Genomic DNA, 27,094 nt, shown 5'->3' on the forward strand with positions numbered 1-27,094 from the left:
GGGGCTCTGGGGTACTGGGGGGGCCATGGACAGGGGGGTCTGGGGGTACGGGAGGGGTAATGCAGTGAGGTCTGGGGGTTCTGGGGTGCTGGGTCATGGGGGGGGGTCTGGAGGGCACAGGGGAGTATTGGGGTCACAGGGAAGTGCTGGAGATGCTGGGATGGAAGTGGGGGGTCTTTGAGGGAGGGGCTGTGGGCTGCAGGGCCGACTTCTTGTGTTCCCCCCCAGGGCTGAAGAGGAGCCCAGCAATGGCCGCCGAGACACTGAACTTTGGGCCGGAGTGGTGAGAGCTGCACAATAAGGGGGGGGGGGCAGGGGGTGTTCTCCCTACATTCATGTCCCTTCCCCACCCCCAACCTCCCCCCTCTAAACCCCCCTAAAATCACACCCCCAACCTCACCTTCCCCCCCCCCCTTTCCCCAGGCTTCGGGCTCTTTCAGGGGGGGCTTCTCTCCCGTCCCCCCCCCCATCCCCTGCCCTCCCCCGGCTCCGTTCAGCAGCCAAACGTTACGGCCGGGAGGAGATGTTGGCGCTCTACGTCCCCGGTGATAAGGTGAGGGTCACGTGACGTCTTCAAATCAAGGGGGGGGGTCAATGAGAAGGACCCCTCCCCACTTTAACCCCCCCCCCATCAAAGGCCCCAGAGGAGATCCAGGAGTTCGCCGCCATCGCTCAGGAGGAGCCGCTGCCCCCATTGGCGCTGCTGCCATTGACTGAAGAGGAGCAGGTCTGTAATGGGGGGGGGGGGCACAACATGGGGGTGGGTTGGACCCCAATATGAGGTGAATGGGGCAGTGGGGGGGTGTGGGGCATCCCTAAGAATCCCCCCCCACCCCCCCAACCTCGTTTCGTTCATTAATTAATCTCTAATTGTTTTTATTCCCCCCCCCAATTAGAGGAACTTCTCGCAGTCGGTGAACAGCGTGGCTGTGCTGCGGCTCATGGGCAGAGCTGGGGGGGGCTCCGCTGCCGGGGGGGGACGGGGCCGTGTGGGCACCCGAAGTCGAGGTGGGTGACCCCATAAGTAGCCCCTAAATGACCCCATTGTGCCCCATTGCATCCCCACAGTGCCCCCATTGCATCCCATAGTGTCCCATAGCGCTCCCATTGTGCCCCATAGCACCCCATAACATCCCCAAGTGCCCCCAGTGCCCCCATCATGTCCCCATAGTGCCCCATTATGTCCGTTCTGCCTAATTCCACCCCATTGGCCCCATTACTCCACATAGTGTCCCCATTGTGCCCCATAACGTTCCCACAGGATCCCCATTATGCCTCCCAATATCCCCTCATTGCCCCCACAGTCCCAATATTGCATGTCCTCACCCTCGCTTCCCCCCAGTGTGCTTGTGTCCCCCCAGTGCCCCCCCCCACTATCCCCATGTCCCCCCCCAGGTCGGGGCCGTGCTGAGGGGGGTTTTTTCCCCCGTGGGGCAGAGGAGCCCGAAGGTTTCGGTCGTGGCCGAGAGGTGACCAGGAGCCAAAGCTGGGATGACAGGTAGGGAAATGGGGGGGGGGGGGCATAAGGGGGGGACACACAGCTTTTGGGGGGGGGGGTCCTGTGTGCCACCCCCCCCAGGAGCTGATTTGTGCCCCCCCCCCCCATCCCAGAGGGGAGCGACGCTTTGAGAAGCCCCCGCGGAGAGATGGAGGTGAGGGGGGGGTTGTTGGGGGGGATGGGGTCTGTGGGGGGGGCAATAGGAAGAGTCTGGGGGGGGTCCATGAGGGTCCATGGGGGGCAATGGGTGGTGGAGAAGAAGATTAAAGGGTGCACAGGGGGGGCAATAAGGAGTTGGTGGGGTCTGTGAGGGGTCCCTGGGGGGCATGGAGGGAACCTGGGGGTCTGGGGGGGGTCAGGGGGTCCATGTGGGGCAATAGCAGGTTTGGGGGTGTTCAATGCGAGTGGGATTTCAAGGGGGGCTATAGGGAGTCGGGGGGTGGCACTGCAGTGTCCCCACGTTTCTCCCCCCCATCCATCCCAGGCCGGGCACCCTTCGAGGAGTCAGGAGCGGGGGGGGGTCCGCGGAAGGAGCCCCCCCGTTCTGACAGCACCAACTGGAGGGCGCTGCGGGAGGAGCCGGGGGGCGACGACGAGCTGGGGGCTGGGGGGGGCAACTGGCGGCTGGGCCCCCCCCCACGGCCACACCGGGACCCACATGGCAGGGAAGGAAGGAAGCGAGCGATGGAGGGGAGCAGCCCACGTGTGAGTTGAGGGGGGCAGATTGGGGGATGGGGGGGGGCACGGGGGTCTCCAAACTGATGTCCACTGGTTCACCCACATGGATGTCCCCGACCCAGACCCCAATGTGTCCTCCCTCCAATATTGTGTTCCCCACCCAACGTGCAAACCCCCCAATATCCCCCCCCCCACCTAAATGCCCCCCAATTGTCCCCCCCCCAATGTCTCCCCCCACACTTCACCTGCCTCCTCCTCCACGTCGGCCCCCCCCTCCCCCCTACCCGCCCCCGACAACTGACAGCCCCCCCTGCCCCGCAGACCCCCCCGTTGCGGCGCCGCGGAAGCGGAACCTTCGTGGGACGTGATGTAACGACCGATGGAACACGGGACGGAAACGAGGAGGATGACGGGAACCGGAATGGCCGGACGGTAAATCCGGGACGGAGGAACCGGGACGGGGACGTGATCGGAAGCGGGACGCGCTGACCAGAGTGGTGCGCTGGATATAGGATGAAGAGAATGGGACACGTTCGATTTGCCAGCGGGGCCTTCCCTGCCATGCAAGGTGGGGGGACTTATGGGGGTATGGGGGGATATGGGGATGGGAGGGAGATATGGGGCTGTTAATGGGGACACGGGCAGACCTATGCGGGGGAGAGTGGGGGGTGGGGTTGTATGGGGGGGATATGGGGGATTGGGTAATGGGGGGGATAGAGGGGGGTGTGGGAGGCCCCTTTGTGTGGAAGGGACGGGCACGGGTGCAACGTGACAGGGGCCATTGGGGGGTGGTGATGATGCTGTGATACAACCCTACCCCCCCTTATGGAGTGGAAACCCCCCCAGAAGGGGCCCCCGTTACCCCCCCCCCAGAACGACCCCGATCCAGACGGTGACACCGAAGCGGTCTGACGAAACTCAGAACCCCCCCAGCGGACCCCCGACGGCGTGAGTGCCCCCCCCCCACCCATAAATTGCTCCCCCCCAGGTAAGACCCCCCTGCCCCCCCACTCTCCTTTTAACAACCCCCCCCCCCCCCCCCCCCCCCCCCCCCCCCGCCCCCCCCCCCCTCTTGCTTTTAACAACCCCCCCCTTTATCCCGCCCTTCTCCAGGAACCCCCCCCCTCCGGGAAAGAAGCACAAGCCCACCCTGAGCCGCCCCCACAGTCAATCACGTGAGTCCCGGACCCCCCCTGACCCCGACTGCCAGCACGTGCGTAGTGATGCTTTCCCCTGCCCCCTCAACAACTCCTCCCCCCCCCCCAAGTCTTAAACCCCTCCCCAACTGCAGCCGCTCTCAAGGCGTCTCTGCTCCCCCAACTCAAGCGACGCGCGGCAGCATGGAATAGAGGGATGAAGGCAACCGCTCAGAGCAAGGGTTGAGGGCGGGGGTCTCTTTCTGGGTGGGGTCCTATATAGGGCTCGTTTCTATTTGGCCCATAGCTCACATGCCAGGCGACCGTTGTGTTGGGGGTGGTCTTGTGAGTGGATGGTTGTGTTGGGTAGGGCGATTAGGGGGCGTCCGGTTGTATGGGGTTGCCAATGGGGTGTGTTTACAGGGGGTCAGTGCGAGGCTTGGAATGGGGCAGGTTCTCTTCAGGGTTGGAGCTTGGTTTGGGATCCCGCTCCCTCTCCCATTGTTATACCCCCCCCCAATGTAGCGAGGCAGAGAAGCTGCGGTGGCCGTCGCTGCATGAGGAGGCTTCCTCATCTGCGCCACACTACGCTACCATTTTATCGTGCGAGCGAATCCACCGGCCCTGTTTCACGAGTTGGCCTCAACGCGTATTTGCGATGAGGCGGGTCCTTCACTTGCGCGGACCCCGCCGCCCAAGCCATAGCCGCCTGCCTTGACTTACGGGCCGTCAGGCGCACATCGGAAGCAGCCACGGAATATTGGTTCCTACGACGCGTCGGTGTCACGCCCTCGTCAGGTGAGCATTCTTCCACATGGTGGGACCCCTCCCAAAACGAACGAAACCCTATAACGAATTGCTTATCTCTATTAGTACACCCGCATTCGAGAACCCCCATACATGCTTCACACACACACCTCCCTCACGTTCCTCCCACTCCCCACGTCCTGACATGTATTGATGTCTATCGATCTCTACCCCCCGAGATATAACCACACCCTCCGTTCAAAGACCCTCCTCGCCCTTGCACCACCCCCTTGACTGCCCCATCCCCTCCCCCCCCCTTCTGACCCCCCCGTTGCCCCCCCCCCAGGCCCCTTTACCCCCAGGAGAGGGGGGAATGGTTTCCACGCCGGTTTATTTCCCCATAGGCTCGCTCGTGATGCGAGACTCTTCTCTGCAACACGCGTGAAGACCAGGCTGCGATGGAAGGATCTCCAATAACCCTGCGGGCTGCGAGGTCATGCATAGAATGGATTGGCCTTCCATTCACGGCAGCGGTCCCCGTCGGCCCCCGGCCCCATCCCCCCCCCACATGATGGTGAGTCTAAGACCCCACCCCACTCTCAGGGACCCATCCCCGCCCAGCCAGATGTGCTATCGGATCATAATCCCACGCCCATCCTATTCGCCAAAATCTCGACCGACCCGAAGCATCCATCTCCGCCCTCCTATATGACCTCCCCTTTTCTCTGCTCTTTCGCAGAGCCATCTCCTATGAATACCTCTCCAGGACCCCCCCCAGCCACCATCATCAGACCCCGCCGTCTTCCTAGTAGCAAATTCCACTCCCCCGACTTCAGGTACCTTCTCCCCCTACCCCCCCCTCCGATTCCAGGGAAACCTGGACAGGAGCCGGGTTGAAGAAGCAGGCAAGATTGGGTCAGCCACCCGCGTCGATGCTGGTTCAGGTTGTACCATCAGCTCCAGCACCAGCAATCTCCTGCAGGCTCCTGGGGCAGGGTGTGAGCAATGTGCCCCCTCACCCCCGTAATCTACACAACACACATCGGAGTACCCCCCCCCCCCCCCCGGGCTGCATACTGACCCCACCTACTACCCCCCCCCCAGGACAAGTCACGACCAGCCCGCCTGGCCCCTCCCCCCGCTCCCGGTCCCAGTAAGACCCCAGTATTCGTGGGAGAGTGAGGCTCCACCCCTACCGCCCAGCCTGCTGAGGCTCTTTCCTGCAGCGGCAGCAATACCGGAGTAAAGCGTCCCGTATCGTTTAAGCACTCATCCTGATAGTAAACACGCCGACGGTTGCAGTCCCCCCCGCAGTCCTAATACAGATGCAACTGATCACTGGGGGTACCCCCAACGAGGTGTTGGGGTCATTGGTGCGCTGGCCGGTTGTGAGGTGGTGGGCTTCGCAAGTAAATAAATCCCCCCCCGCCCCGCTTAAAAAGACAGCTGAACAGGGGAGTACTAGAAGTTGGCCAGCGGCTCGGCGGCGGATTGGCCCTTGATGGTAACGCGTGCGTGCATGGGAGGACTCCAGATAGACCCCACCCGGGGCTCTCGTCAGGCTGAGCGGGATGGGGTCGGGAAAGCTATGGGTCGGCACTGGGCTGTGGGCAGAACCTGGGTCTGTTTTTGGACCTTAGTGGGGAGAAGCCGGTCCCGGTCCTGCTGTCCACAGTGCCTACTATGAATGTGCCTGCAGACCCGCCCCCCCTCCCTAGCTCATTCCAAACCCCCCACCCCCCAATCATCAACGAGCGTGTGCTGCCCACGGGCTCGCTTGGAGCGGTCCCGCCTCTAAGCTCGAAGCAATAGCAGCTCAAGCAGCCGCCGTCGACTTCCCCAGTAAGGCCCCACTACCTCACTGGGCACCTAGAGCATGCAGGCTGCATCAGTCACAAGGTGAATCTGCCCTGCCCACCCCGCGCCCACGATCACCAAAGAATAGCCCCCGCCCCAGCACGACAAAGAACCAGCCGGCCAATGAGGGACCACCCCCCCCCCCGTATAAGTTCCCGCACCCCCATCAGTCTGCAGGCAGCTTCGGGGCACGGATGGGGAATGAGGATGAAATCAGCGCAAACGTGAGGCGGCACAGGGAAGAGGAGCTGCAGGGAGGAAGCAAGGTGGGGGGGGGCGCTGGGGGGTCCTTGGGGGGTCTGGGGATTTGAATTAGGGGGTTCTGGGGGGGGTGGGGGCGTAGCAAGTGGGGAGGGCTGTTAGGGCGTGTGGTGTGGCGGGTTGTAGGGAGAACAACCTGAGGTATTACTATGGGGGTCCAGGCTGGGGTCTGTAGGGAGGTTTCTATGGGGTCTTCTGGGGGAGCTGGTTAGTGCAGCAACCTGAGGGGATGGATGTGTGTTAGAGACGTGCTGCAGGGATAGGGGTGGTCCCTGTGGTTATTTGGGAGGGGGCTTGAAAAAAAGATGTTTTTTGTAAATACCCCCCCCCCCCATCAGTGCCGGCAGTCAGGAGGCGCTGCTGAAGCTGCTCGCAGACAAAGCGGCAGCCTCCCCTGGTGGAAACCCCTCCCCCCACCCTTGGGCCCATCCCCAATGCCCCCCGGATGGAGAGCGGCGCCTCCCACCCCCACAAACAACACACGGGACTGCGGGCAGGCATCGCGTTGAGGTATTCCTCCTACGGTCAATGCGACCTGCTCAATTAGTGTGCCCCCCCCCCCATACGTTTCCCGTTAATGTGATCATCTTTCATACCAATATTCCCAATTAACCGGACCCCCTTATAATCCCCCCGTATGACCACCCCAATCAATATAACCCCATTCCTCAGAATAGTCGAGATCTTCTATAGTCGTAGACACTTCATTAATCTATCGGACCATTAAATTACAAGATCACAGTAGCCCTATGGACCCCCCCTCCATATAACCCTGGGTTCCCCCCTAAGGTGGGAGGTCCCCGTGGTCGCCTGGGGTCCTATGGGGGCTGAGGCTGCTCTGGACCCACCAGTGAGAGAAACGAACCCCGGGGACTTGCACGCGTGGGAGCCAGGAGAGCGCCCGCCGGCCGGGCGGAGTTCCTTCCGCCACCTGGGGGGCGGTGCGAGAAGGGTCGCAGCGGAACCCAGCAGTTGGGTGATGTGGGGACTTGTACCAGCGAGGGGGGGAACATTGGGGCAGGAGTTGGGGGTCCTTGATGGGGGCTTTATGGAGGGGGGATCAACAGGCATGTTGCTTCCTGCTAGGCTGTTATTGGGCGTCGGCTGGGGACATTTGGGGGGCCAGGAGTAGGGGTATGGGTCCGGATGGGGCCTGGTTAGGCGCGTCTATGGGGGGGGGATTGTGAGGGAAGGCATAATCCCATAACTAGCTATTAGGGGGGATGTGGGGGCTGGTTAATGGACAATGTGAGGCGAGAACATAGGGGATCACTTCGGTGCGGGGCAATTGGTGCCGGGGATTATCGGAAGCGATTATTGGAGGGTGGGAGGAACAACCGGTGGGGGCGGCAAGCACACATAGTAGCCCCTCCCCCAAGAACTAGAAGGTACCCCCGTTCCGCCGGCGGCGTCCACGGAGTGAGGAGGAGAAGAGCAAAGCTCATACTGGCCTCGTGGGTGACGGGCTGCACTGGTTGGGCTACTGGAGCAGCACCGCGCGAACGGTGGGGGGCAGGCGGAGGTGGCACCTCGAGGTGGAGTCCGGTATAGGGAGTTCTGTGGGGGGGACTATGGAGATCGGGTCAGGGGGTCCGATCGGTGGTCTGAAGGGTAGCACTGTAAGGGAATCTCCATGAGGGTGGTCTCCACTCAGGGGCATTGCAATTTCCTGATAGGGCGGGCGAGGTCTGTTGGGAAAATCTCAGTGAGGGGTTTCATGGGGGGTCCCAAGCGTGCGTGACGGTGTCTTGGAGAGGGTCCATATGCGTTCTTTAGCCGGCGGCTGCCGGTGGGGCTTGGGGAGATTCCTGAGGGCAGTTCTTTTTGGAGTCACCGGTCCAGTCCGTATGATCGAGCATCTGGGTGCACGAGTGTGGGGGTCCTCGGATTTTTGGTGGTTAGGGTTGGCGTGATTTCAGAGGAGAGGGGGGGCGGTGCGGGCTCTTTTGGTGGTCTATAGGGGTCTCTGGTGGGCCTGTAAATGAGGAGAGAGTCTGAAGGTGTCAGTGTAAGGGAGTCCATAGGGATTTGAGGGAGGGTTCTGGAGGGAGGGGGCACACACTGGCCCCCACCCCAACCCCACCCCATTGGCACACACAGGTACCTCCTTCCCCTTCCCTCTCGCTGAGCCTGAGCCCCCCCGCGAGGGTCTGGGTTGGGCCCGTGCCCCCCCCCAGGGGGGAGGAGGAGGAGGAGGAGGAGGAGGGGATCCCCCCCCCAATTTCAGCCGCCCCCCCCTGATGGAAAGGATGGGGAGAGCTCCCGGACCCCCCCCCCACAGCACACAGGTAGGTGGCAATGAGGGGGGGCTGTGGTTGGAGGGGGTTGGGGGGGGGCTGTAGGACTTGGGGGGGTTCCTGATTTTCTGTGGGCGTTTGTTAATTGGGGATGGGTTTGCGGGTGTGGGGAGAGCTGTAAGATTATGGGGGGGGGTTCTCACTTTCTGTGCCCCCCCCCCCAATTAAGGAGCAGTGGTTGGGGGCTGCAGCGCTGCATCCCCCCCAGTTTGGTCCCGGCCCAAAGTTGCCCCCCCCAGAAGCGAAGGCGAAGCGGCGGCCCCTATTGCTGCACAACGACCCCAGCATCCTGGGTAGGGGGGAAATGGGGGGGGGCACAGTGGGTGGGTGGCACAATAGGATGGGGGGGCAATGAGGTGGGGGGGGCTCAGTATCATGGTGGGGGCACAGTGTGGGGGGTGGCAATGATGTGGGGGGGCACAATGAAGGGGGGGCACATTGAGGTGGGTGGGCAGGATTGGGAGGTCGGAATGAATAGGGGGGATGTGGGGGGGGCACTGCTGACCCCCATCCTTCCCCCCCCCCAGGTTATGCGCTGCACTGCCCTGGGGGAGAAGTGGAGATGGTGGAGGACTTCTGAGTGCCCCCCCACCCCAAGACCCCCATCTTTGCCCCCCCCCCCCGGCGCCCCATAAGCACCTTAACGGCCGCCACCACGACCGACCCAGCTGCACTTTAGCGCCGGAGCCGCCCCACTGAGGACATTATATGGGGGGGGGGTCTAAGAACAAATCGCCCCCCCCCCTCATTCCCCCCATCAGCTCCATGGCAAGGTCAGAACTGCCCCATGGTTGGGGGGGGAGCATGACCCCCATTGATGGTCAGTCACAGCCGCTGCTGCCCCACAGATGCCAGAGCTGCCCCATAGCGGGGGGGGCAGAGCTGTGTTACCCCCCCTGGACACGTTGGAGCCCCCCNCCCATAGCGGGGGGGGCAGAGCTGTGTTACCCCCCAGGGCCGTGTTTACAGCCCCCGAATGGGGGCAGTTAGGCCCCGCCCCCTCCCTGTTGGCCCCGCCCCCAGCCCCACATACTGCCCCCTCATTGGACCGGACAGTGAATTGGCTCCTCCCCTTTGTGCCGGGCCCCGCCCCCTGGGCAGAAGCCCCGCCCCTTTTTGTAGTGCTATTTGTTTGCTGTGAACCTCCATGGGGGGGGGGGGGGAGCTCCGGTTTGTGGCCATTTTTTTATACCTTTGGGGGTATAGAAACCCCCCCAACCCCCCCTGACCCCCCCAGCATGAGACCCCCCCCCACATTTTGGTTATATGGGGGGGGGAATTACACCCTCCCCTCCCCCCCCCATCTAAAGGGGCGGCACTGATGAATGTAGGGGTCCCCCCCCCCGGCTCCAACAGCCTCTACCTCCCGCGGGGGGGCAGGAAGGGGGGCCCAGCTCCAGCCCCGCCCCCCCCCCCCCCCCCGCCCCACTGAGAGTGGTTCAATGTTTACAGCCCCCCCCCAACACGGGGGGGCCGCGCTACCCCGCTGTGAATAACCCCCCCCTGTACATATCCCCCCCCCCACAATAAACGTAGCCCTTGGTGCAACTGTCTGCTCTATGACCCCCCCCAACCTCCGACCGCCCCCCCCCGAGCGCCATTTTGGTTCGTATTTTCATTTTAATTCCCAAAGTTTAAAAAGGACATTTTATGGGGGGGGGGGGGGGGCAGGCGAAGCCCCGCCCCTTGTGCGGAGTGGGCGGAGCTAAGCGAAGCCACGCCCCCACCGGTGCGTTGTGGGCGGGGCTTAGTGGGCTGAGCCAATCGTAGCTCCGCCCCATTCGGAGGCGGCCCGTTGGCCACGCCCCCCCCCTCGGTGGGCGGGGCTTATTTCAGCCCTGAAGGGGGGGGGGGTGAAAAAAGAGTCTCCAATAATCCATAGGACCCCCAAGTGTGGGGCGGGGACATCCCGGCCCCACAGGTTCGTCCCATCCCCCTCCCAGTACATCCCGAGCCCCCCCAACACTCCCCCCATGGCCCCCCCGGGTCCCCCAATCTCATTTGTCGTTATCACGGTAACAAAGCTCGGTTCCCATGGCAACAGGGTAATTAAGGCGCGGTCTAATGAGGCCGTCGGGGGTCTCTTTAGCCCCGCCCCCCGGGCACCACAACCCCCCCCCCAATAAAACAGCGCGGCCCCTTTAAGACTCGTCCCTCATTGTCTGCACCCGCATCCAATCACAGCGCACGGCGCAGAGGAAGCCGGGCTCTGATTGGCTGCGGCCTTCCAAGCCTCCCTCCCACTTCACACACACACGGGAGCTGTCCGGTGCTGAACCGCCGCCATGAGCGGGGGGGTCTACGGAGGCGGTACGGGAACGGGGGGGGGGCACCGGGATCGGAGCTGATGGGGGGGGGTTAATTTGGGGGGGGGTCCCGGTGTCACGGTCCTTTCTCCCCCCCCCAAAGATGAGGTCGGGGCGCTCGTGTTCGACATCGGCTCGTTCTCCGTCCGTGCCGGTTATGCCGGGGAGGATTGTCCCAAGGTACGGGGCTGCCCCCCCACACCGGGATCCCCCCCCCCACATTGAGACCCCCCAGACCCGCCGTGTCCCTCAAAACCCGGGACCCCCTGAGCCCCCCCCCCCCAACGCCCCCAGAATCACTGGGACCCCATTAACCCTCAACCCCCCCAACACTCCTGGGACCCCCACAATCCCTCCCCCATCCCTATTACCCCCCCCCAAAACAGCCCTGGGACCCCCACAACCTTCCCCTCCCCTCCAGCCCCGGGATCCCCTTTTCCCCCCCCACGTGTCCCCCAAAAAACCCCATAACACCCCCCAGAACCGCCGGGACCCCCATCACCCCACACTGCCCGTACCGCCGAGGCTCCCAGCCCCCCCCACCCCGTGAACCTGGCCCCATATAATTGAGCCCCCCCCCCCTTACCGGGCTGGGGTGATCGTGGGGGGGGCAGGCGGATTTCCCCACCACGGTGGGGCTGCTGTCCCCGGAGGAGGCGGCTCTGGAGCTGGATGGGGACAAAGAGAAGAAAGGGGGGAAGGTTTATTACATCGACACCAACGCGCTGCACGTGGCACGGGAGGGGATGGAGGTGCTGTCACCGCTCAAGAACGGAATGAGTGAGACGGCGGGGTCTATATGGGGGGGGGTCTATATGGGGGGGGTCTATATGGGGGGGGCTCTATATGGGGGGGGCTCTATATGGGGGTGGGGGGGCACTGAGGGGGTGGGGTGGCTCTATGGGATGGGGTGGTTGTGTTATGGGGATTGCTGTGGGGCTGGGGTCAGCCTATGGAGTTACGAGCCATCCTATAGGGATACTGAGGGGTTGGGGTCGTTCTGTGGCACCCCATAGGGACACTGTGAGGCTGTGGTCATATTGGGGGTCATGGTGGGCTCATAAGTCATTTCATGGGGATGTGCTGTGGGGTTAGAGTCATCCTATAGGGCCATGCGGTCACCCCATGGGGGGCTGGGGTCACCCTATGGGGCCATAGGGTAACTGCATAGGGACACAGGGTGGCTGGGGTCATCCTATGGGGCCATAAGAGCACCCTATGGGGATGCTATGGAAATAGGGTCACCCCTTGCACTTATGGGGCCATAAGAGCACCCTATGGGGATGCTATGGAAATAGGGTCACCCCTTGCACTTATGGGGCCAGGCTGACCCCCATCCCCCCCCCCCAGTTGAGGACTGGGAGTGCTTCCAGGCCATCCTGGATCACACCTATGGCAAACACGTCAAGTCGGAGCCAGGCCTGCACCCCGTGCTCATGTCTGAAGCACCGGTACGACCCCCAACCTGCCCCACATCACCCCACATCACCCCACACATGGCTGGGGGGGGTCCCCAGCCCCACATCTCCTACCTTGTGCCCCACAGTGGAATACCAGAGCAAAGCGTGAGAAGCTGACGGAATTGATGTTCGAACACTACAACATCCCTGCTTTTTTCTTGTGTAAAACTGCTGTTCTAACAGCGTATCCAGCCCCATAGATGTGGGGCAGCCGTGGGGCGGGCTGTGGGGGTGTCTTTGTTAATACAGCCCTTAATGAGAGGAGCACAGGTTTGCCAATGGGCGCAGCACGGGGCTGGTGTTGGACAGCGGAGCCACGCACACTACAGCCATCCCAGTGCACGATGGATACATCCTGCAGCAAGGTGTGGGGCAGCTATGGGGCGGCTATGGGGCAGGGTTATGGGGGCAGCCCCCATCGCTCACCTGTTCGCCCCATAGGGATCGTCAAGTCGCCGTTGGCCGGGGATTTCATCTCCATGCAGTGCAGGGAGCTGTTCCAAGAGATGAACATCGACATCGTGCCGCCCTATATGATCGCTGCCAAGGTGTGGGGCAGGGCTCAGCCCCACAACTGCCTGCCCCACATCCAAGCTCCATAGTTCCCTATTGGCCAGGCCCATTTAATACCACGCCCCCTTTCATTGGTTAAACCACCCCCATTTCCCCACCCCCTTTTTTCTGACCCCGCCCCCTTTTCCCTGACACCCCCCCCCCATTAGGAGCCGGTCCGGGAGGGGGCCCCCCCCAACTGGAAGAAGAAGGAGAAGCTGCCCCCCGTCTCCAAGTCCTGGCACAACTACACCTGCAATGTGAGTCAATGGGGGGGGGCACAGAGGAGGAACCCCACTGGGGGGGATTTGGGGGGGAAGAGGGAATATGGGGGAACATTAGAGCGAGATTCAGAATGGGGTTTGGGGGGAACAGAGGGAGATTGGGGGAACACAGGATCTTGGGGGACAGAAAAGGACTTTGGGGTCCCCTCTGTGACTCCCCCCCATTCATTCCCCCCCCAGGAGGTGATCCAGGACTTCCAAGCCTCAGTGCTGCAGGTGTCTGACTCCCCCTACGACGAACAGTGAGCGATATGGGGGGTGTGGATGGGTTTATTGGGAGAGGAGTGGGGTTGTGTGGGGACCCCCTCCTCTAAATTGCGACCCCTCCCCTTAGGGTGGCCGCCCAGATGCCCACAGTGCACTACGAGATGCCCAACGGTTACAATACAGACTATGGGGCCGAGCGGCTGCGCATCCCCGAGGGGCTCTTTGACCCCTCCAACGTGAAGGTGTGGGGCTGGGGGGGGACGAGAGCCCTTCTGATCCCCACAACCCCTCCCCATATTGAGCCCCCCCCCATTATCAAACAGGGTTTATCTGGTAACACAATGCTGGGTGTGAGTCACGTTGTCACGACAAGCGTTGGGATGTGTGATATAGACATCAGGCCGGTAAGTACTGGGGGGGGGGAGCATTTAGGGGGGGCTTCCAGGGGTGGGGGGGTGATACTGACCGTGCACCTCCTGCCCCCGTTGTTGTTTTGCCTCCTGCAGGGTCTCTATGGCAGCGTCATTGTCACGGGGGGGAACACTTTGCTGCAGGGCTTCACCGACCGCCTCAACCGGGAGCTGTCACAGAAGACCCCCCCGGTGAGTTGATGGGAGCCCCCCAATGGGAGGCGGCTTCTGGGCTCCCAATACATCCAGTGCCCCCCCCCAGCGCCTCCCAGTTCCCCCCCAGTTCCACCCACTCCTTCCCAGTGTCCACCAGTCCCTTCAATCCCGATTGACCCCCCAGCACCCCCGATCCCCCCCCACTGCACCCCATTCCCTCCCCTATAGCCCCCTATTGCCCCCCAGTCCCTCCCAGTGTCCTCAATCCCCATTCCAATCCCTCCCAGTATCCCTTTTAGTGCCCATCCTGGTACCCCCCATTCCCTCCCATTCATTCCCCCCCCTCACACAGAGCATGCGCCTGAAGCTGATCGCCAGTAACAGCACCATGGAGCGGCGCTTCAGCCCCTGGATCGGGGGCTCCATTTTGGCCTCCCTTGTGAGTTGGGGGCGATACAAACAACGTGGGGGGGGGGCAGCGATTTGTGCCCCCCCATCTCCCCCCCCCCGACCCCTCCCCATGTTCCCAGGGCACGTTCCAGCAGATGTGGATCTCCAAGCAGGAATACGAGGAGGGGGGCAAGCAGTGCGTGGAGCGGAAATGCCCCTGAGCCCATTAACCCTCGTTAACACGGAGCGAAAGAATGAGGAGAAAATAAACGGAACCGGAGCAAAAAGAGCCGATAAATGGAACCCCCCCCCCCAGGCCTGGAGCTGGGCGCAGGCCTCGATAGGCCGCACTGCTGTGAATGGGGGCTCAGCGCCTTCACAGCGGCACAGGGAGGGGCCTGGAGCCGCCTGGGCGGTTGGGGCCGGGGTTGTGGCCGCTGTTATTTCGGTGACATCTTTTTTTTTTACCAAAATCGCCCGTTTTTCCCTCAAAACGCGGCCTCGCGCCTCCGCTTTCCCTCCCGCCGCGGGAGCGCGCTCAGTGCGCACGCGCTTCCCCCTCAGCGCTCCGCGCCACATGTGCGCATGCACGACGCACAGAGGGCGCCCCACTGCGCATGCGCGGCGCGCCGAGGCTGTGCGCATGCGTCACGTGCGCGCGCCGACGGGTGACGCGTGCGCCGTGTGCACCCGGCGTCTGCGCACGCGCATTGGCGAAAGGCAGCCGCTCTGCCGCCCGTGCGTCCCGCGCTGCGCCGTCACCGTCCGGGATAACGGGGAGCAGCGTCGGCCGCGGCCAGGAACGGCCGGGAGCCCAGCTGCCGCTGTAGCTTTTCGTTCAGGCACCGCCGTGGACAGCCCAGAACCGCAAGGCCCCCGCGAGGCCCCCGACGCGCTGTGCAGCCATTGGTCGCTACCCCCCTCTTCCGCGCGCCACTTCCTCCCATTGGCCGCCGCCCACTCCGCCTCCTACCGATTGGCGCAGCCCTCCGTCCGCGCGCCACACGCCATTGGCCGTCTATCGGTTGGGGGGCGGGGCCCGTCGTGGCCCCGCCCCTCGGCTATATAAGGAGGCGCAGGGTGCGACTCGCCTGCCATCGCGGGAGGGAGGTGGCGCGCGCCGCACCGTCCGGCTCCGGCTCGTTGGACTCGGCGGTGGGCGGAGCGGCCGGGCCATGATCGAGATGGCGGCTGAACCCGACGCGTTCCGGGCCCCTCCGCCGCCTTTAAGGACCGGAGAACCACCGGGGGGGGGCGGGCCTGCACCGGGCGGCACCGACACCACCGGGCCCCAGCGGCGGAGGGGACGGGAGGAAACGGACGGAGCGGGGGAGGCCCCGAGACCCAGGAACGGCTTCAGAGCGACCGGAGGAGGCGGCGGGGGGGGCGGAGGGGGGGGAAAACGGCGGAGCAGCTGCACCGGATCCAAACAACCGCCGTGGAAACGGCGCCGGAGAGCGACGTCGGAATGTGACCCCGCGCTGCCGTCCGAGTTCCTGCTGGGGGGGAACATCTTCGACCCGCTGAACCTCAACAGTCTCCTGGACGAGGAGGTGAGCCGCACGCTGAACGCACGCACCCCGCAGTCATCACCGCTACCGGCACGAGGACGGGACCCCGTGGAGATCCTCATCCCGCGGGACATCACCGACCCGCTCAGCCTCAACGCGCCCGGGGGGGATGACGGGCTCCGTCTGGCATCACCTGCCAAAGCAACGCGACGTCGGCATCGCCACCGGGGTCAGCAACGGGGGAACAGCACCAACAGCACCAACAATAGTATGGAGCCAGAGAGCAGCACGGAGCACGGGAACACGGCCAGCAGCAGCACCAACACGGCTGGAAACAGCAGCACAACGTGCTCCAACAGCCGGCACCGTAAGAGGAGAAGGACTTGTAGTAAATCAGAGGCCGCCCGATCTACGGCGTCACCGGAGAAAGGGAAAGGGGGAAACAACGGCCCTAAAACCCCCACGACGGCCCCACGGCGCCGCAAGAGCCAGAAGTTCCAATATGGGAATTACTGTAAATATTACGGCTATCGCAACCCGGATTGCGAGGACGGGAGGTTGAAAGCCATGAAGGCCGAGTGGTTCACCGGGAAGGAGGTGCTGGATGTGGGGTGTAACGTGGGGCACGTCACGCTCAGCATCGCCAAGAGGTGGGGGCCCAGCAGAGTGGTGGGGCTGGACATTGACGGGGCCTTGATCCGCTCGGCCCGGCAGAACATCAGGCATTATCTGTCCGAAGAAATGGCCGCCGTGGAGGGAGGGGGGAGGAAGGGGTTCCCTGCGGCGCTGCTGGCCAGCAGGGGACCCATCGCTGCCCCACGGCTGCCCCCCGACGGGCCCGGAGCCTCCGACTTCCCCCATAACGTCGTGTTTGTCACGGTGAGGGGGCGGGGCTAAAGGGAGGGGGCGGGGCTAAAGGGAGGGGGCGTGGTTTGGGGGTGGAGCCAATCGGAGAGGCGGGGCTAATGGGCAGGGGCGGGGTTTGGGGCGGAGCCAATTAGAGAGGCGGGGCTAAAGGGAGGGGGCGTGGTTTGGAGGCGGGGCTAAACGGAGGGAGCCTGGTTTGGGGCGGGGCTAAAGGGAGGGGGCGTGGTTTGGGGCGGAGCCAATTAGAGAGGCGGGGCTAAAGGGGGGCATGGTTTAGAGGCGGGGCTAAGGGGAAAGGGCGTGGTTTGGGGCGGGGCTAACGGAAGGGGTGTGGTTGGGGGCGTGGTTAAGGAAAGGGGGCGGGGTGTTGGGTTGGGGCGGGGCTAAAGGAAGGAAGCGTGGTTAAAAGAGTGACATAGAGTGAATGGGCGGGGCTAAGTTTGGGGGCGGGGCTAAAGGCACAGCAGGTTTAAGGGGCGTGGTTAAGGGCGGGGCTAAAGGGGGCGTGGTTGGGGGGTGGGGCTTTACAAGGGGTTTGATTTTAATATGGGGTGTGGCTAAATGAAAGGGGTGGGGCTAAAGGAGGGGGTGTGGTTTGGGTTGGGGTCAATAAATGGGAAGGTGACACAGTTGGGGTGGGGGTAAATAGGGGGTGTGGCTAAAGGGGTGGTGCCGATGGAAGGGGGTGGTGCTTTGAAGGGGCTGTGATTAGGATGTACATGAAGGGGTGGGGCCACTCCCCCTTTTCTAAGTTCAATCCCCATCGTTTTTGAAGATCTCCTTTAATCTGTTATTTAACCCCCCCTACCCAGTCTCTTCCCCATTGCCATGAGACCCCTCCTAACCTCTCTCCCACCCATCCACCCCATAGGGCAACTACGTCCCCGAACGAGAGGAGGCGGTGTGGGCCCAGCGCCCCGAATTCGACGTCCTGCTGGTTCTGTCCCTGACCAAATGGGTGCAGCTCAACTGGGGGGACGAGGGGCTCAAAAGGTTGTTCCGTCGGGCCTACAGACACCTCCGGCCTGGGGGGCTGCTGCTGCTGGAGCCACAGCCATGGGCTTCCTACCGCAAGAGGAAGGGGCTGACGGTGAGATGAATGGGGTTATGGGGCACCAATGGGGGACTGGGGGGGATATGGGGGTTGGGGGTGCGGGATGGGGGTCTGCTCTTGTCTGTGGGATGGGTCCAGCTGTGAGCCTTTGGTTGTGGGACCCCTATAACCCTCCCCAAAGTCCCCAGCTGGACTGTGGGAACCTCCCTCAGAGCCTTCAGCTCTTTAAGATCTTCCCACCCATATCCTCCCAACCCCCTCATTGGAGCCCTATAACCCTCCCCCCAAATCCCCTTAACTCACCAAGACAACCCCCCCCAATCCTCCACTGCAGCCCCATAATCCCCCAAACCCCGCTCCAAAAGCCCCAGATCCCTCTCCTAATTCCTTCCAACACCCCATTGCCCCCACAGAACCCCTTATAACCTCCCCTCAGCTCATAGTTGGGTTATGGGGCCTTTAGTTGTGTGGCCCCCTCCCCATTTTAACCCTCTCCACCTCACAGGAGACAACGTACCGGAACTACCACCGCATCCGCCTCCGCCCGGAGCAGTTTCCCTCCTATTTGACCTCCCCCGAGGTCGGCTTTGCCAGCTACGAACTGCTGGGGACCCCTCAGCACAGCGCCAAAGGTGGGGGGGGGGGACACAGCGTTTATGGGGGAGGGGACAGACGGGTCATACCCCTCCCCTAACACCCATCTTCCCTTTTCCTATTCCAGGCTTCCAGAGGCCCATTTATCTCTTCCACAAAGGCCAAGGAGACGCCCCCTGAGCCCCCCCCCCGCAGATAAAAGGAGATTTGGATGGAAGGGGTGCCCCCCCCCCCCACTGCCAGCCTGAGGTGCAGCTTCCCCCCCCCCTTAGATCCGCTGCACCACAGGTTGCAAATGGGGGCAGAGGCTGCGGGTCCAGTAGGGGGGTGTCACGTTTGTGCAGTTTGGGGGCACTCACTGCATTTGTTCTGGGGGGGGTTGAGGTCGTTCATTCTCCCCCCGGCAGTTGGAGGTTGATCTGTGCTGATCTGGGCCAGGGGGTGGGGGTGTGAGGGGGTGGGGGGGGGGGTGTCGTTCCTTTCCCCCCCTTGCCCCCAACGACAAGGAATAAAGAAGGAAATTGTTCCGTGTGTCCGCGTGTGCACGTGGGAGCACGGGTTCATTCGGGGAGGGGGCGGGGGGAGTCGGTTCCGTTCTCCCTACGGTGTGCCGCGCTCATTAGCATAGCGGCGCTCATTAGCATAGCCGTGCTCATTAGCATAGCGGCGCTCATTAGCATAGCGGCGCTCATTAGCATAGCCGTGCTCATTAGCATAGCGGCGCTCATTAACATGCAGAGGCGGTGCAGCGCGGGTGCTGCTGGGAAATGCAGTCCATCCTTCCCAACGGCGCAGCGCGCAAAGGATGACGGGAGGGCGCCGGTTGGAAGCGGCCGCAAAGCATCACGGGAGCAGAGAATGGAGGCTCCGCCGCGTCGCGCCGTGATGACGTCATCCACACTTTATTAGGGTGTATTATTTATTGCCCCCCCACTGCTGCAACTTCCGGTACGGAACGAAAGCGGCTCCGGGGGGTCGGGGAAGGGGGCGGGGGGAGCCCCAAGGGGGGGCTGCGAGGGGGGGCAAATAAGGGGTCTCAAACAGCGACGGGAGCCCCCCCAGAGCGGCTGGAACCGGATCCGGGCCCGGGGTCTGAAATGAAGCCGAGAACGGAAATGACAACACCGGTACCGGGCTGTAACGGGGGGTTCGGGGGGGAATGGGGGGGGGACTCACCTTCGGGGGCGGCTCCGGGGGGGCCGCGCGTCGCGGGGGTCGCGGGGCGGGAGCGGAGAGAGCGAGGAGCCCCCGGAACAGGCGCTGAGCCGGGGGGACGTTGGTGGCTGCGAACGGAACCGGGTCACCGCGCTGCCCCCCCCCAACCCAAATGTACCCCCCACCCCACCCCCCCCATCCCGGTTTTACCTCCGGCCGCCGCCGCCCCCACCGCACACCGGGCTCCGAACGACGCCCCCAGCAGCTCCGAGGCGGCCTGAGCGGCGTCAAACGGCTCCGGTGCGTCGGGCCCCTCCCGCACCCACAGCGAGCTGCAAAGGACCGGCGCCGCCAACGGGGGGGAACCGGGGGGGGCAACCACGTTTGCGGGGGGGTCCTCGAAGCGCACCTGTATAAGAGGGACACGGCATAGAGCGGCACCGCCCCCACCCCTCCACGGCGGACCCGCACGGTTCATCCCCGTTCCTATTAACCCCCTAATTAATTACCGACCTGCCGGGGCGCCCCAACGCGTCCCCCCCGCCGCCTTAAGATCGGGACCGGAGCGGCCCCGGGCGGCCTCATGGCGGCGAGACCACGCCCACGTACTACCGGACACACCCCTCGCTAAACAAGCCCCGCCCCCTCGGTCTTTGTGGGTTGGGATTTCCGTGCTGGAAAAGGTGCGAGTTTATTATAAAAGGCCCCGAATCAACTTGGGGGGAAAGAAATTGGGGGGGGGGGGGGAAGTCATCGTCCCTAGCACACTGTGTGACCCAACCCCCCCCATCTTCCTCCACGGTATAAAAACAGCAGCAGAGCTGCCCTGAGATGGGATTGTGGGGTACCACCCCATCCCCAGCATCCACTCAACCCCTGAGAAAGGCACAGAATGTGGCACTACAGCAGCCCCACAGCAATGGGGGGCAGGTTCATGGCACTATGGCTGCCCCATAGCTATTGGGGGGATGTTCATGGCACTATGGCTGCCCCATAGTGATGGGGTGGGGAGGTTCATTGCACTATGTTGGCCCCATAGCGATGGGGTGGGGCTGGATGTTCATGGCGGGGGGGGCTGCAGGCGTGCGAGCTGCTGTGGGGTGGCAATGGCACGAAGGGCCCCGTTCTCCCTTTCCAGCATCACACGTCGTTCATTGAGCTCCTTGATCTGCTCCTTCAGCACCTCCACCTCCTCCCGCACCGCGTACATCAGGTGGCTCTTCACCAGGTCCTGGAAGGGGAAAGGAACAAAGGAGCCGGGGATGGGCGACGTGCTGAGTGAGGGGGGTCCCCCCTGGGAGGCACAGAGGACCAACCCCCCCCCCCGCTCACCATGGCCTGTTCAATCTTGTTGTCAATGGCGCTGACGCCGCTGCTGGAGCTGTGGGGTGACAGAACGGAGCCTTATGGGCCGTGCCTCCCCCTCCCCCACAGCCCCATCGGTAACGCGGCATCGGGCGGGGGGTGGCGCAACTTCCCCCGTCGTTTCCTTCCCCTTTGGGCCCCGGGGAAACGCGGCAGGGGGAGCCCCGCCCCCGAGCACGTGGGGAGCCCAAAGAGCCGCGGGCAGGAAGCCCCGCCCACAAACACCTGGGAAAGCCCCGCCCCCAAGCAATCACCCAATCACGAACACCTGGAAAAGCCCCGCCCCCAACCAATCACCCAATCACGAACACCTGGGAAAGCCCCGCCCCCAACCAATCACCCAATCACGAACACCTGCGGGCCGAAAGTCCCGCCCCCAAACACCCGCGTTACCCGGAAGTATCACCCCGGAAAACCAATAGGAGCCCCGCCTATAAACACGTGACCCGCCCCATAACACCTGGGAACCGGAAGCTCCCGCTCCCAAACGCTCGGACCGGAAGCGCCGCCCCGCCGGAAGTCCCGCCTACCTGTCATCCCCGCTCCCGGTTCCGGTGAGGCCCAGACACGCGCTGAGCCGTTCGGTGCCGGCCCCGGGGCGCCGTCCGTGCGTTGGGGATGGGGGGCGGGGCAGCGCCTGCGGGACACAAACACGGCGGGAGGGGTGACCGGAGCGGCGTCACGTGACCCCGCCAGGCCCCGCCATTCCCGGTTCCGTTCTCCCCCCCCGCCCTCACCTCTGTCCCGCCGTGTCCCCACGACCGGGGCAGCTGCGCGGGGCGCGGCGGGGCGGAGCCGAGGGACAGCGGCAGCCGGGTGGAACCCGCCGCCTCCCGGTCGTAGAAATCCCGGCAGATCCACCGGCCGCGCCGCAGCGTTTCTCCCGTTACCGGTAGCCGCACTAACCGGAACCGGGACGAGCCGGGAGTTCCGTGTTCAGCGTGCTCCGGTTCGGGATCGGTCCCGGCCCCGCCTCTCACGCTGGTGATGGCGAAGCCGCTGCGCTTCCGGCTCATGGCGGGACGTGCCGCATGTTGGGGCCGGGCGGGGCCGCGGGGCCGCGGGACGGAGCAACCGGGACATCGGGGCGGGGACCGGAAGTACCGCCCCCACCGCAACCCCGTTCGGGCCACGCCCATTCGCCGGCAGCCACGCCCCTTTATTCCTATTGGCTATTCCACCATCAAGCCCCGCCCACCTCCCGCCGTACAATGGATGAGCGTTGAGTGGGCGTGGCCAGCACCGCTCCCAGTGGGCGGGGCTTAGCGGGCGCCGCCCCGCCCCCACCGCCGGGGCCTCCCCGGAGCTGCGGCGCCCCCGGACCCGGACCCCCCGGTCCCCCCGGTGTGGCTCCTCACCCCCCCTCACCCCCCCCCCATATTACAATCTCCTCATACAGCCCCAGCCCCGCAAACGGGGCCGTTTATTTCTCTTGTGGCTTGTGGTTTGTGTGTTGTGGGTGACCCCAACCCATTCACGGGGTCACCCCCACCCCCCTCCCCATATCCCCCCGTCTTTTTATACATGATCTGGTCTCTCTGCTGTCCTGTGAGCGCGTTCCACGCCCCCACTCTTTATCCCCCGCTTCGCGAAGGCGTGCCGCCGCTGTCCCTCCCGCCCCCCCCCCACCGAACGAATGCGTTAGCGCGCCGGCGATTGGAACGCGGCACGGACGCTACAGGGGGGGATGAGGAACCGGCAATGGCGAAACGGCGCGAGCTAAGCGGGGGCGATGGGGGGTTATAGGGGGGGATGAGGTTTGTGGGGGCGTTTGGGGGGGGGTCGCGTATGGCTTCAGCCCTTAGAACCCACCGCCATGGCCACCCCCTCGCATAGATATAACGTGGCATCCGCCAACGGTGGACTTTGGGGCGCAAATTACGGGGCGGAATTTGTGGGTTGTGTTAGGAATGGCGGGTGGGGTGGTCGCGATGCTTGCCAGGACCCGATAGCAAAACCCCCCCCCCCAGATAACGGCGGGTACTGCACCGCGGCGTGGTGCTGGGCGGACTGAGGGGCTATGGGCGTTTGCCTCGCTGTGATGGGGGGGTGCCAGGCTGAGGACGCCTATGGGGGGCCGGTCTGCCGGTATGCTTTCAGCCCCATAGAGCGCCTGCCCCCCATAGACGGGATGGCACTCAGCTGCTCGGGGTTGTTAATGGGGTTCGTGGTGGTGCAGCCAGATAGGGTCTTTTCGGGGATGACTACTGGTGGGGGGTCTTTGTGGGGGGGTCCCGGTGCTCTAAGCCCCCCCACCCCCAATTAGGATGAGCGGAGCTCCGCGGGACGACAGGGCGGTCCCGCCGCCCGCGTTTCTGCGCTTCCTGGAGGAGAGGCGGAGCAGGCGGCGCTGCCGCGGCTGCGGTTCCGGGTGTATCGGTCCGGTATCCGGATACGGGAGGGCGCGGAGGTTTCGGGATCCCAGACCCGCCACTATCGGAGCGTGCAGTCGGTAAAACACGAAACCGACAGATGGCAGGCGCGCTTTGCCGGGGCGGGCTGGAGACACGACGGGACGAGAAGGGCTTAGCGTTCCCACGTCCTGCAGCCCCTCCCCGTGTGTGAAGGTCTATAGGCGAGACCCACCTCACCCACACTTCCACCCCCTGTGTTATTGTATTGAGTCCGATATAGGCGACCCCCCCCCGGTACCGGTCTGCCGTCCGTATCTAGTAGACTAGCCCCCCCCCAATGCTATTGTGTGTCCTTATAGAAGGACCCTGCACCAATATATCGCGTGTCCTCATAAGAAGACCCCCCTCTACAGCGATCCAACACCATATAGCTACTGCTGTGCTATCAGAGACACCCCCCCTACCCAAATGTACTGTTTGACCATATCAGAGATCCCCCCCCCCAATGGTATGCTGGAAATGTTCTTAACTTTCGCGTGATTGTGACTGTGATGTGGCCTATACGAGACCCCCCCGCCCAATCTATTGTTGTGCCTATACGAGACCCCCCCCAATGTAATGATGTTTGCGCCTATATAGACCCCCCCCCCCCAATGCATGTGTGTTTTCTCTATTAGAGGACCCCCCCCAATGTAGACAGTTGTATCTATGACGGACCCCCACCCACCACTTCCAGTGCATCTGCTATCTTATGACGGACCCCATCCCCTGCAGTGTATTCTGTGTGTATAGGGAACCCCCCCCAGATTGTATGTGTGTATATTGACCCCCCATCTTCGTAGTGGCGCCGTGCCTACTTCCCCCTGGTCGCCCGGTGGTTGTTGAAGCGGCCCCCGCCGTCCGATGGCCGCCGGGAATGTGTGTCGTAGTGACGACGGCGGCGCCGCCACCCCACTAGATGGTGTTTGTATTAGGGGCTCTCTATGTTACGTACAAGCCCCCCGCCGACTATAACTCCTCATATACCAGACCCCCACACTGACGTTCCCCCCCCCATAGCGGCCGCCCAATAAAATCTGCGCAGACAGGAAGAGCTGGCTCCCACATGTCTCGCGCGCTCACCTCGGGGTGCGGCATTTCCTCGACCCTCGCCCGCCCACCCACGGACCTCGCTCCGCCCCGCCTTCGCGGCCCCCAGCCCGGGGGATTGGTCGCCTCAAGTTCCCTGTCGTGAGCTCACGCGGTCGGGCTGGACGCCCTACAACCCCCCTCCTCCCCAACCCCACCATCGAGCTCTTGTATTGGAGGGGGTGGGCCTGGGTGCATAGGGACTCCCCGACTCGCCCCGCCCCCACGAACGCCCACCCGCCATGCCCGAGCGATCCAGGCGCAGGGCACGGCCCCACTTCCCGAACCAGCCAATAAACAAATTGTAGCGGCCGCTGCAGTCACGTGGGAGACCCCCCCCCCGCCGCCACACAACGGTGCTGCAAGATCTATCGGTCACGCCCACCTCCTCCCCGTCAACCGAGACCGCCCCCTCTTTTTTACTTCTCGTCAAAGTGCACCACCCCCTCCAACCAGCCCCCAGAACTCCCCCCCTCCATCCTATGGAAGACGCCCCAGAGTCAATTTCCCCCCTAACCCCCCAACGAACGCATCAACAGCCTGACCCACCACTGAGAAATGCACTCCTCTAGCCCCGTCCCCATGCGTGAGACCCACCCCAGATTTCCCCCCCGATCTGCTTCGAACTCAATCATGGGGCCCCAACCCTCAGTCAAAGACCCCCCTTCTAATGGATGCAACCAACCCCCTCCATCCTACATCAGATACCCCCAAGCACCCCTACGGAGCCCCACACATGTGGTCCGTACCCCCCAAAACGACCCCCACCTCAAAACTCCCCAGCCCCCCCCGCCCACGGTAGCCCCCCCTCACGTGATATCCACACCGCGCCCCTCCTGACCCCGAGACCCCCGCGATATGCAGCACTGAAACCCACCTGGATGCCGTTGGGGCGGGCCAGCAGTCGCCGCAGCAAGTGCCCCCCCAGAAAGCCAACACGGAAGCCCCCAGACCCAATTATGACAGCGGAGGGGAGCCACAACACTGGGCGGCAGGCTTTTCTGCCCCCCCCTCACCCAAACTACCCTTTCACCCCCACCAATGCCTCATCACCATCATCACCACCATCACCCCCCCCCCGAAGAAGAGCCCGTTTACATCGAGATGGTGGGTGAGCAAATTGGGGGGGGTCGGGGGGTTCCCTGCCTCCCCCGCCCCCCCGAACCTGAAGAGGAAAGTCAGGCCATTATACGAGGAGATGTCGTACCCCCCCTTGCCGGCCAATCCCCCCCCTTCCCCAACCTTCTCACCCCCGCCACCCCCTTTCTGGCCGCCCTCCCCCCCAGCAGAAAGCGGAGGTGGGGTCCCATGTCCCCCCCACGCCCCCCGCCAGATTTCGGTTCCCGTTTGCCCATCCCCTCCACCCCGGTGAGCCCCCCCAAAAGCTTGCCCGCGCCCGCAGTCATGTCCACGCCGTTACCCCCCCCCCACGCCGGGGGGGGCCGCCCTCCATCTGCCCTCAGTGGTGGTGGTAGTGGTGGGGGGGCTGCAGCCCGGGCTTTGGGTGCGGGGGGGGCTTCCTACACTGTACCTCCCCCCGCCCCTCCCCCTGGAGCCACAGCAGAGAGGGATGGGGGGGGGGTTCCGAGCGGGCGACCCCCCCCAAGTTTGCTGTGGACTTACCCGGCTGGGAAGCGGCCCCCCCCCGCCTATGAGAGTTTGAGAGCGTTGGGACCCCCCCGAGAAAGGCAACGGGACGAGGAGGAGGATGGAGAGACCGGAGGGGCGTGGGGGGGGCACCGGAGAGCTCCCCCCAGGAGGAAAGAGAGCGAGAGTGAGTGGAGGGGGGGGGTAAGGGAAGGGTGTGGGGTGTTCAGGGGGGTTAAGGGGTGTAGAGGGAGTATGGGGTGTTTGGGGCGGGGGGGATAAGAGGAGGATATGGTATGGGGAGTTGTATCGAGTGTTTGTGGGGGGGATATAGGGATGGAGTGGGGTGTGTGTGGAGGGGTATGAGGGTGTCGTGGGGGGTCTTTGATGTGTTTGGTGGGGCATGTGAAGGGAGATATGGTGTGTGTGGGTGGGTTATATGGTGAGGAGGGGGTTATGGAGGGGTTATGGGGTGTTCTGGGGGAGGTTATGGGGTTATCTGAAGGGGGGTATTGGGGGATGTGGTGGGGATGGTATAAATAAGGGGATGTTATGGGGTTCCCTTGGGGGGAGCAGTGTGCGGTGCTCATTGCTGTGCCCCCCCTTCACTCCCACAGAGTTGGCGGAGGATCGTGCCCCCGCCCCCCTCCCCCCGTCGGGGATTCCGATTCGGGCCGAAGCGCTTCGGATGGCCGGGAACCGAACGGGGGCGGGTCCACCCCCCCATCCCCCCCCAACAGCCACCACGGAGCCGCCCCCTTCTCTTCCGCGTTTGGGTCGCACCGCTTCCACTTCCGTTCCCCGCCCCACGTCAGGTACCCCCATCCCTACCACTTCCGGGACCCCCATTCCTACCACGCGGCCGTGCAGCCAACCCCGTCCGGGGGCGGGGGCAGGTGGGGGCGGGGGGACGTCCGGTCGGGGGTCCGCCGCCGCCCCCCCTTCAAACGCGGGCCCCCCCCGCACGGTACGGGACGGCCAATTGCAGGAGGTGATCGAACGCAAACGTTGCGTGTGTACGGAAATCAAAGCGCGGCGGCGACCACCGCCCGAACGGGGGGGGGTGCTCCGCAAACAGGAATCCCTGCCGTGTCTGCCCCCCCCCGCCTCCACCACGACCACGGCCTCCCCCCAGCCCCCGTCCCAAAGCGGTTCCGCATCGCGAGGCCCCGCGTCTCCCCCCCCCCGCCGACCGCACGCGGTGCTGTGGGACACCGCCATCTGATGGGGGGGGGGCAGA

At 63.8% G+C, this 27,094-nt stretch overlaps 5 protein-coding genes and 2 long non-coding RNA genes across 8 annotated transcripts; 5 read left to right on the forward strand and 2 right to left on the reverse strand.

Annotated features, from left to right (window-relative positions):
• Positions 1–95: 95 nt before the first annotated feature.
• GIGYF1 (GRB10 interacting GYF protein 1) lies at positions 96–2,665 on the forward strand. The gene is made up of 8 exons (XM_015850499.1): positions 96–283; positions 424–553; positions 638–727; positions 897–1,008; positions 1,396–1,498; positions 1,612–1,652; positions 1,983–2,203; positions 2,498–2,665. Exons 1-8 carry the CDS (start codon positions 96–98, stop codon positions 2,663–2,665), a joined length of 1,053 nt encoding a protein of 350 aa, XP_015705985.1.
• Positions 2,666–8,223: 5,558 nt separating this feature from the next.
• On the forward strand, positions 8,224–9,248 carry LOC107307071. Its single transcript, XR_001552331.2, has 3 exons — positions 8,224–8,465; positions 8,644–8,767; positions 9,002–9,248. It is a non-coding gene; the product is annotated as an uncharacterized LOC107307071 (long non-coding RNA).
• Positions 9,249–10,616: 1,368 nt separating this feature from the next.
• ACTL6B (actin like 6B) lies at positions 10,617–14,487 on the forward strand. Its single transcript, XM_015850507.2, has 13 exons — positions 10,617–10,784; positions 10,884–10,960; positions 11,395–11,560; positions 12,131–12,231; positions 12,327–12,424; positions 12,511–12,605; positions 12,682–12,788; positions 12,963–13,052; positions 13,257–13,318; positions 13,411–13,687; positions 13,790–13,885; positions 14,202–14,288; positions 14,380–14,487. Exons 1-13 carry the CDS (start codon positions 10,760–10,762, stop codon positions 14,458–14,460), a joined length of 1,362 nt encoding a protein of 453 aa, XP_015705993.1. The 5' UTR covers positions 10,617–10,759; the 3' UTR covers positions 14,461–14,487.
• On the reverse strand, positions 12,424–14,823 carry LOC107307069. Of its 2 annotated transcripts, none has more exons than XR_001552330.2 (4): positions 14,708–14,823; positions 13,750–13,864; positions 12,667–12,734; positions 12,424–12,463 (listed from the first exon to the last, which is right to left on the reverse strand). It is a non-coding gene; the product is annotated as an uncharacterized LOC107307069 (long non-coding RNA). The 2 variants fall into 2 exon arrangements; XR_004305776.1 differs by lacking the exon at positions 14,708–14,823 and adding an exon at positions 14,198–14,313.
• A 491-nt stretch (positions 14,824–15,314) lies between these two features.
• On the forward strand, positions 15,315–18,510 carry MEPCE (methylphosphate capping enzyme). The gene is made up of 4 exons (XM_015850510.2): positions 15,315–16,629; positions 17,489–17,707; positions 18,177–18,303; positions 18,393–18,510. Exons 1-4 carry the CDS (start codon positions 15,415–15,417, stop codon positions 18,443–18,445), a joined length of 1,614 nt encoding a protein of 537 aa, XP_015705996.1. The 5' UTR covers positions 15,315–15,414; the 3' UTR covers positions 18,446–18,510.
• A 641-nt stretch (positions 18,511–19,151) lies between these two features.
• On the reverse strand, positions 19,152–21,917 carry LOC107307074 (TSC22 domain family protein 4). Its single transcript, XM_015850511.2, has 7 exons — positions 21,523–21,917; positions 21,316–21,422; positions 20,753–20,801; positions 19,934–20,651; positions 19,631–19,829; positions 19,442–19,548; positions 19,152–19,357 (listed from the first exon to the last, which is right to left on the reverse strand). Exons 1-4 carry the CDS (start codon positions 21,799–21,801, stop codon positions 20,481–20,483), a joined length of 606 nt encoding a protein of 201 aa, XP_015705997.2. The 5' UTR covers positions 21,802–21,917; the 3' UTR covers positions 19,152–19,357; positions 19,442–19,548; positions 19,631–19,829; positions 19,934–20,480.
• A 3,743-nt stretch (positions 21,918–25,660) lies between these two features.
• Positions 25,661–27,088, forward strand: LOC107307063 (neuronal tyrosine-phosphorylated phosphoinositide-3-kinase adapter 1). Its single transcript, XM_015850502.1, has 2 exons — positions 25,661–26,041; positions 26,472–27,088. The coding sequence occupies exons 1-2, from the start codon at positions 25,672–25,674 to the stop codon at positions 27,077–27,079; spliced, it is 978 nt and encodes a 325-aa protein (XP_015705988.1). The 5' UTR covers positions 25,661–25,671; the 3' UTR covers positions 27,080–27,088.
• The last annotated feature ends 6 nt before the right edge of the window (positions 27,089–27,094 follow it).

The sequence above is a fragment of the Coturnix japonica genome, unplaced genomic scaffold (assembly GCF_001577835.2).
Source record: "Coturnix japonica isolate 7356 unplaced genomic scaffold, Coturnix japonica 2.1 chrUnrandom476, whole genome shotgun sequence".
NCBI lineage: Eukaryota > Metazoa > Chordata > Aves > Galliformes > Phasianidae > Coturnix > Coturnix japonica.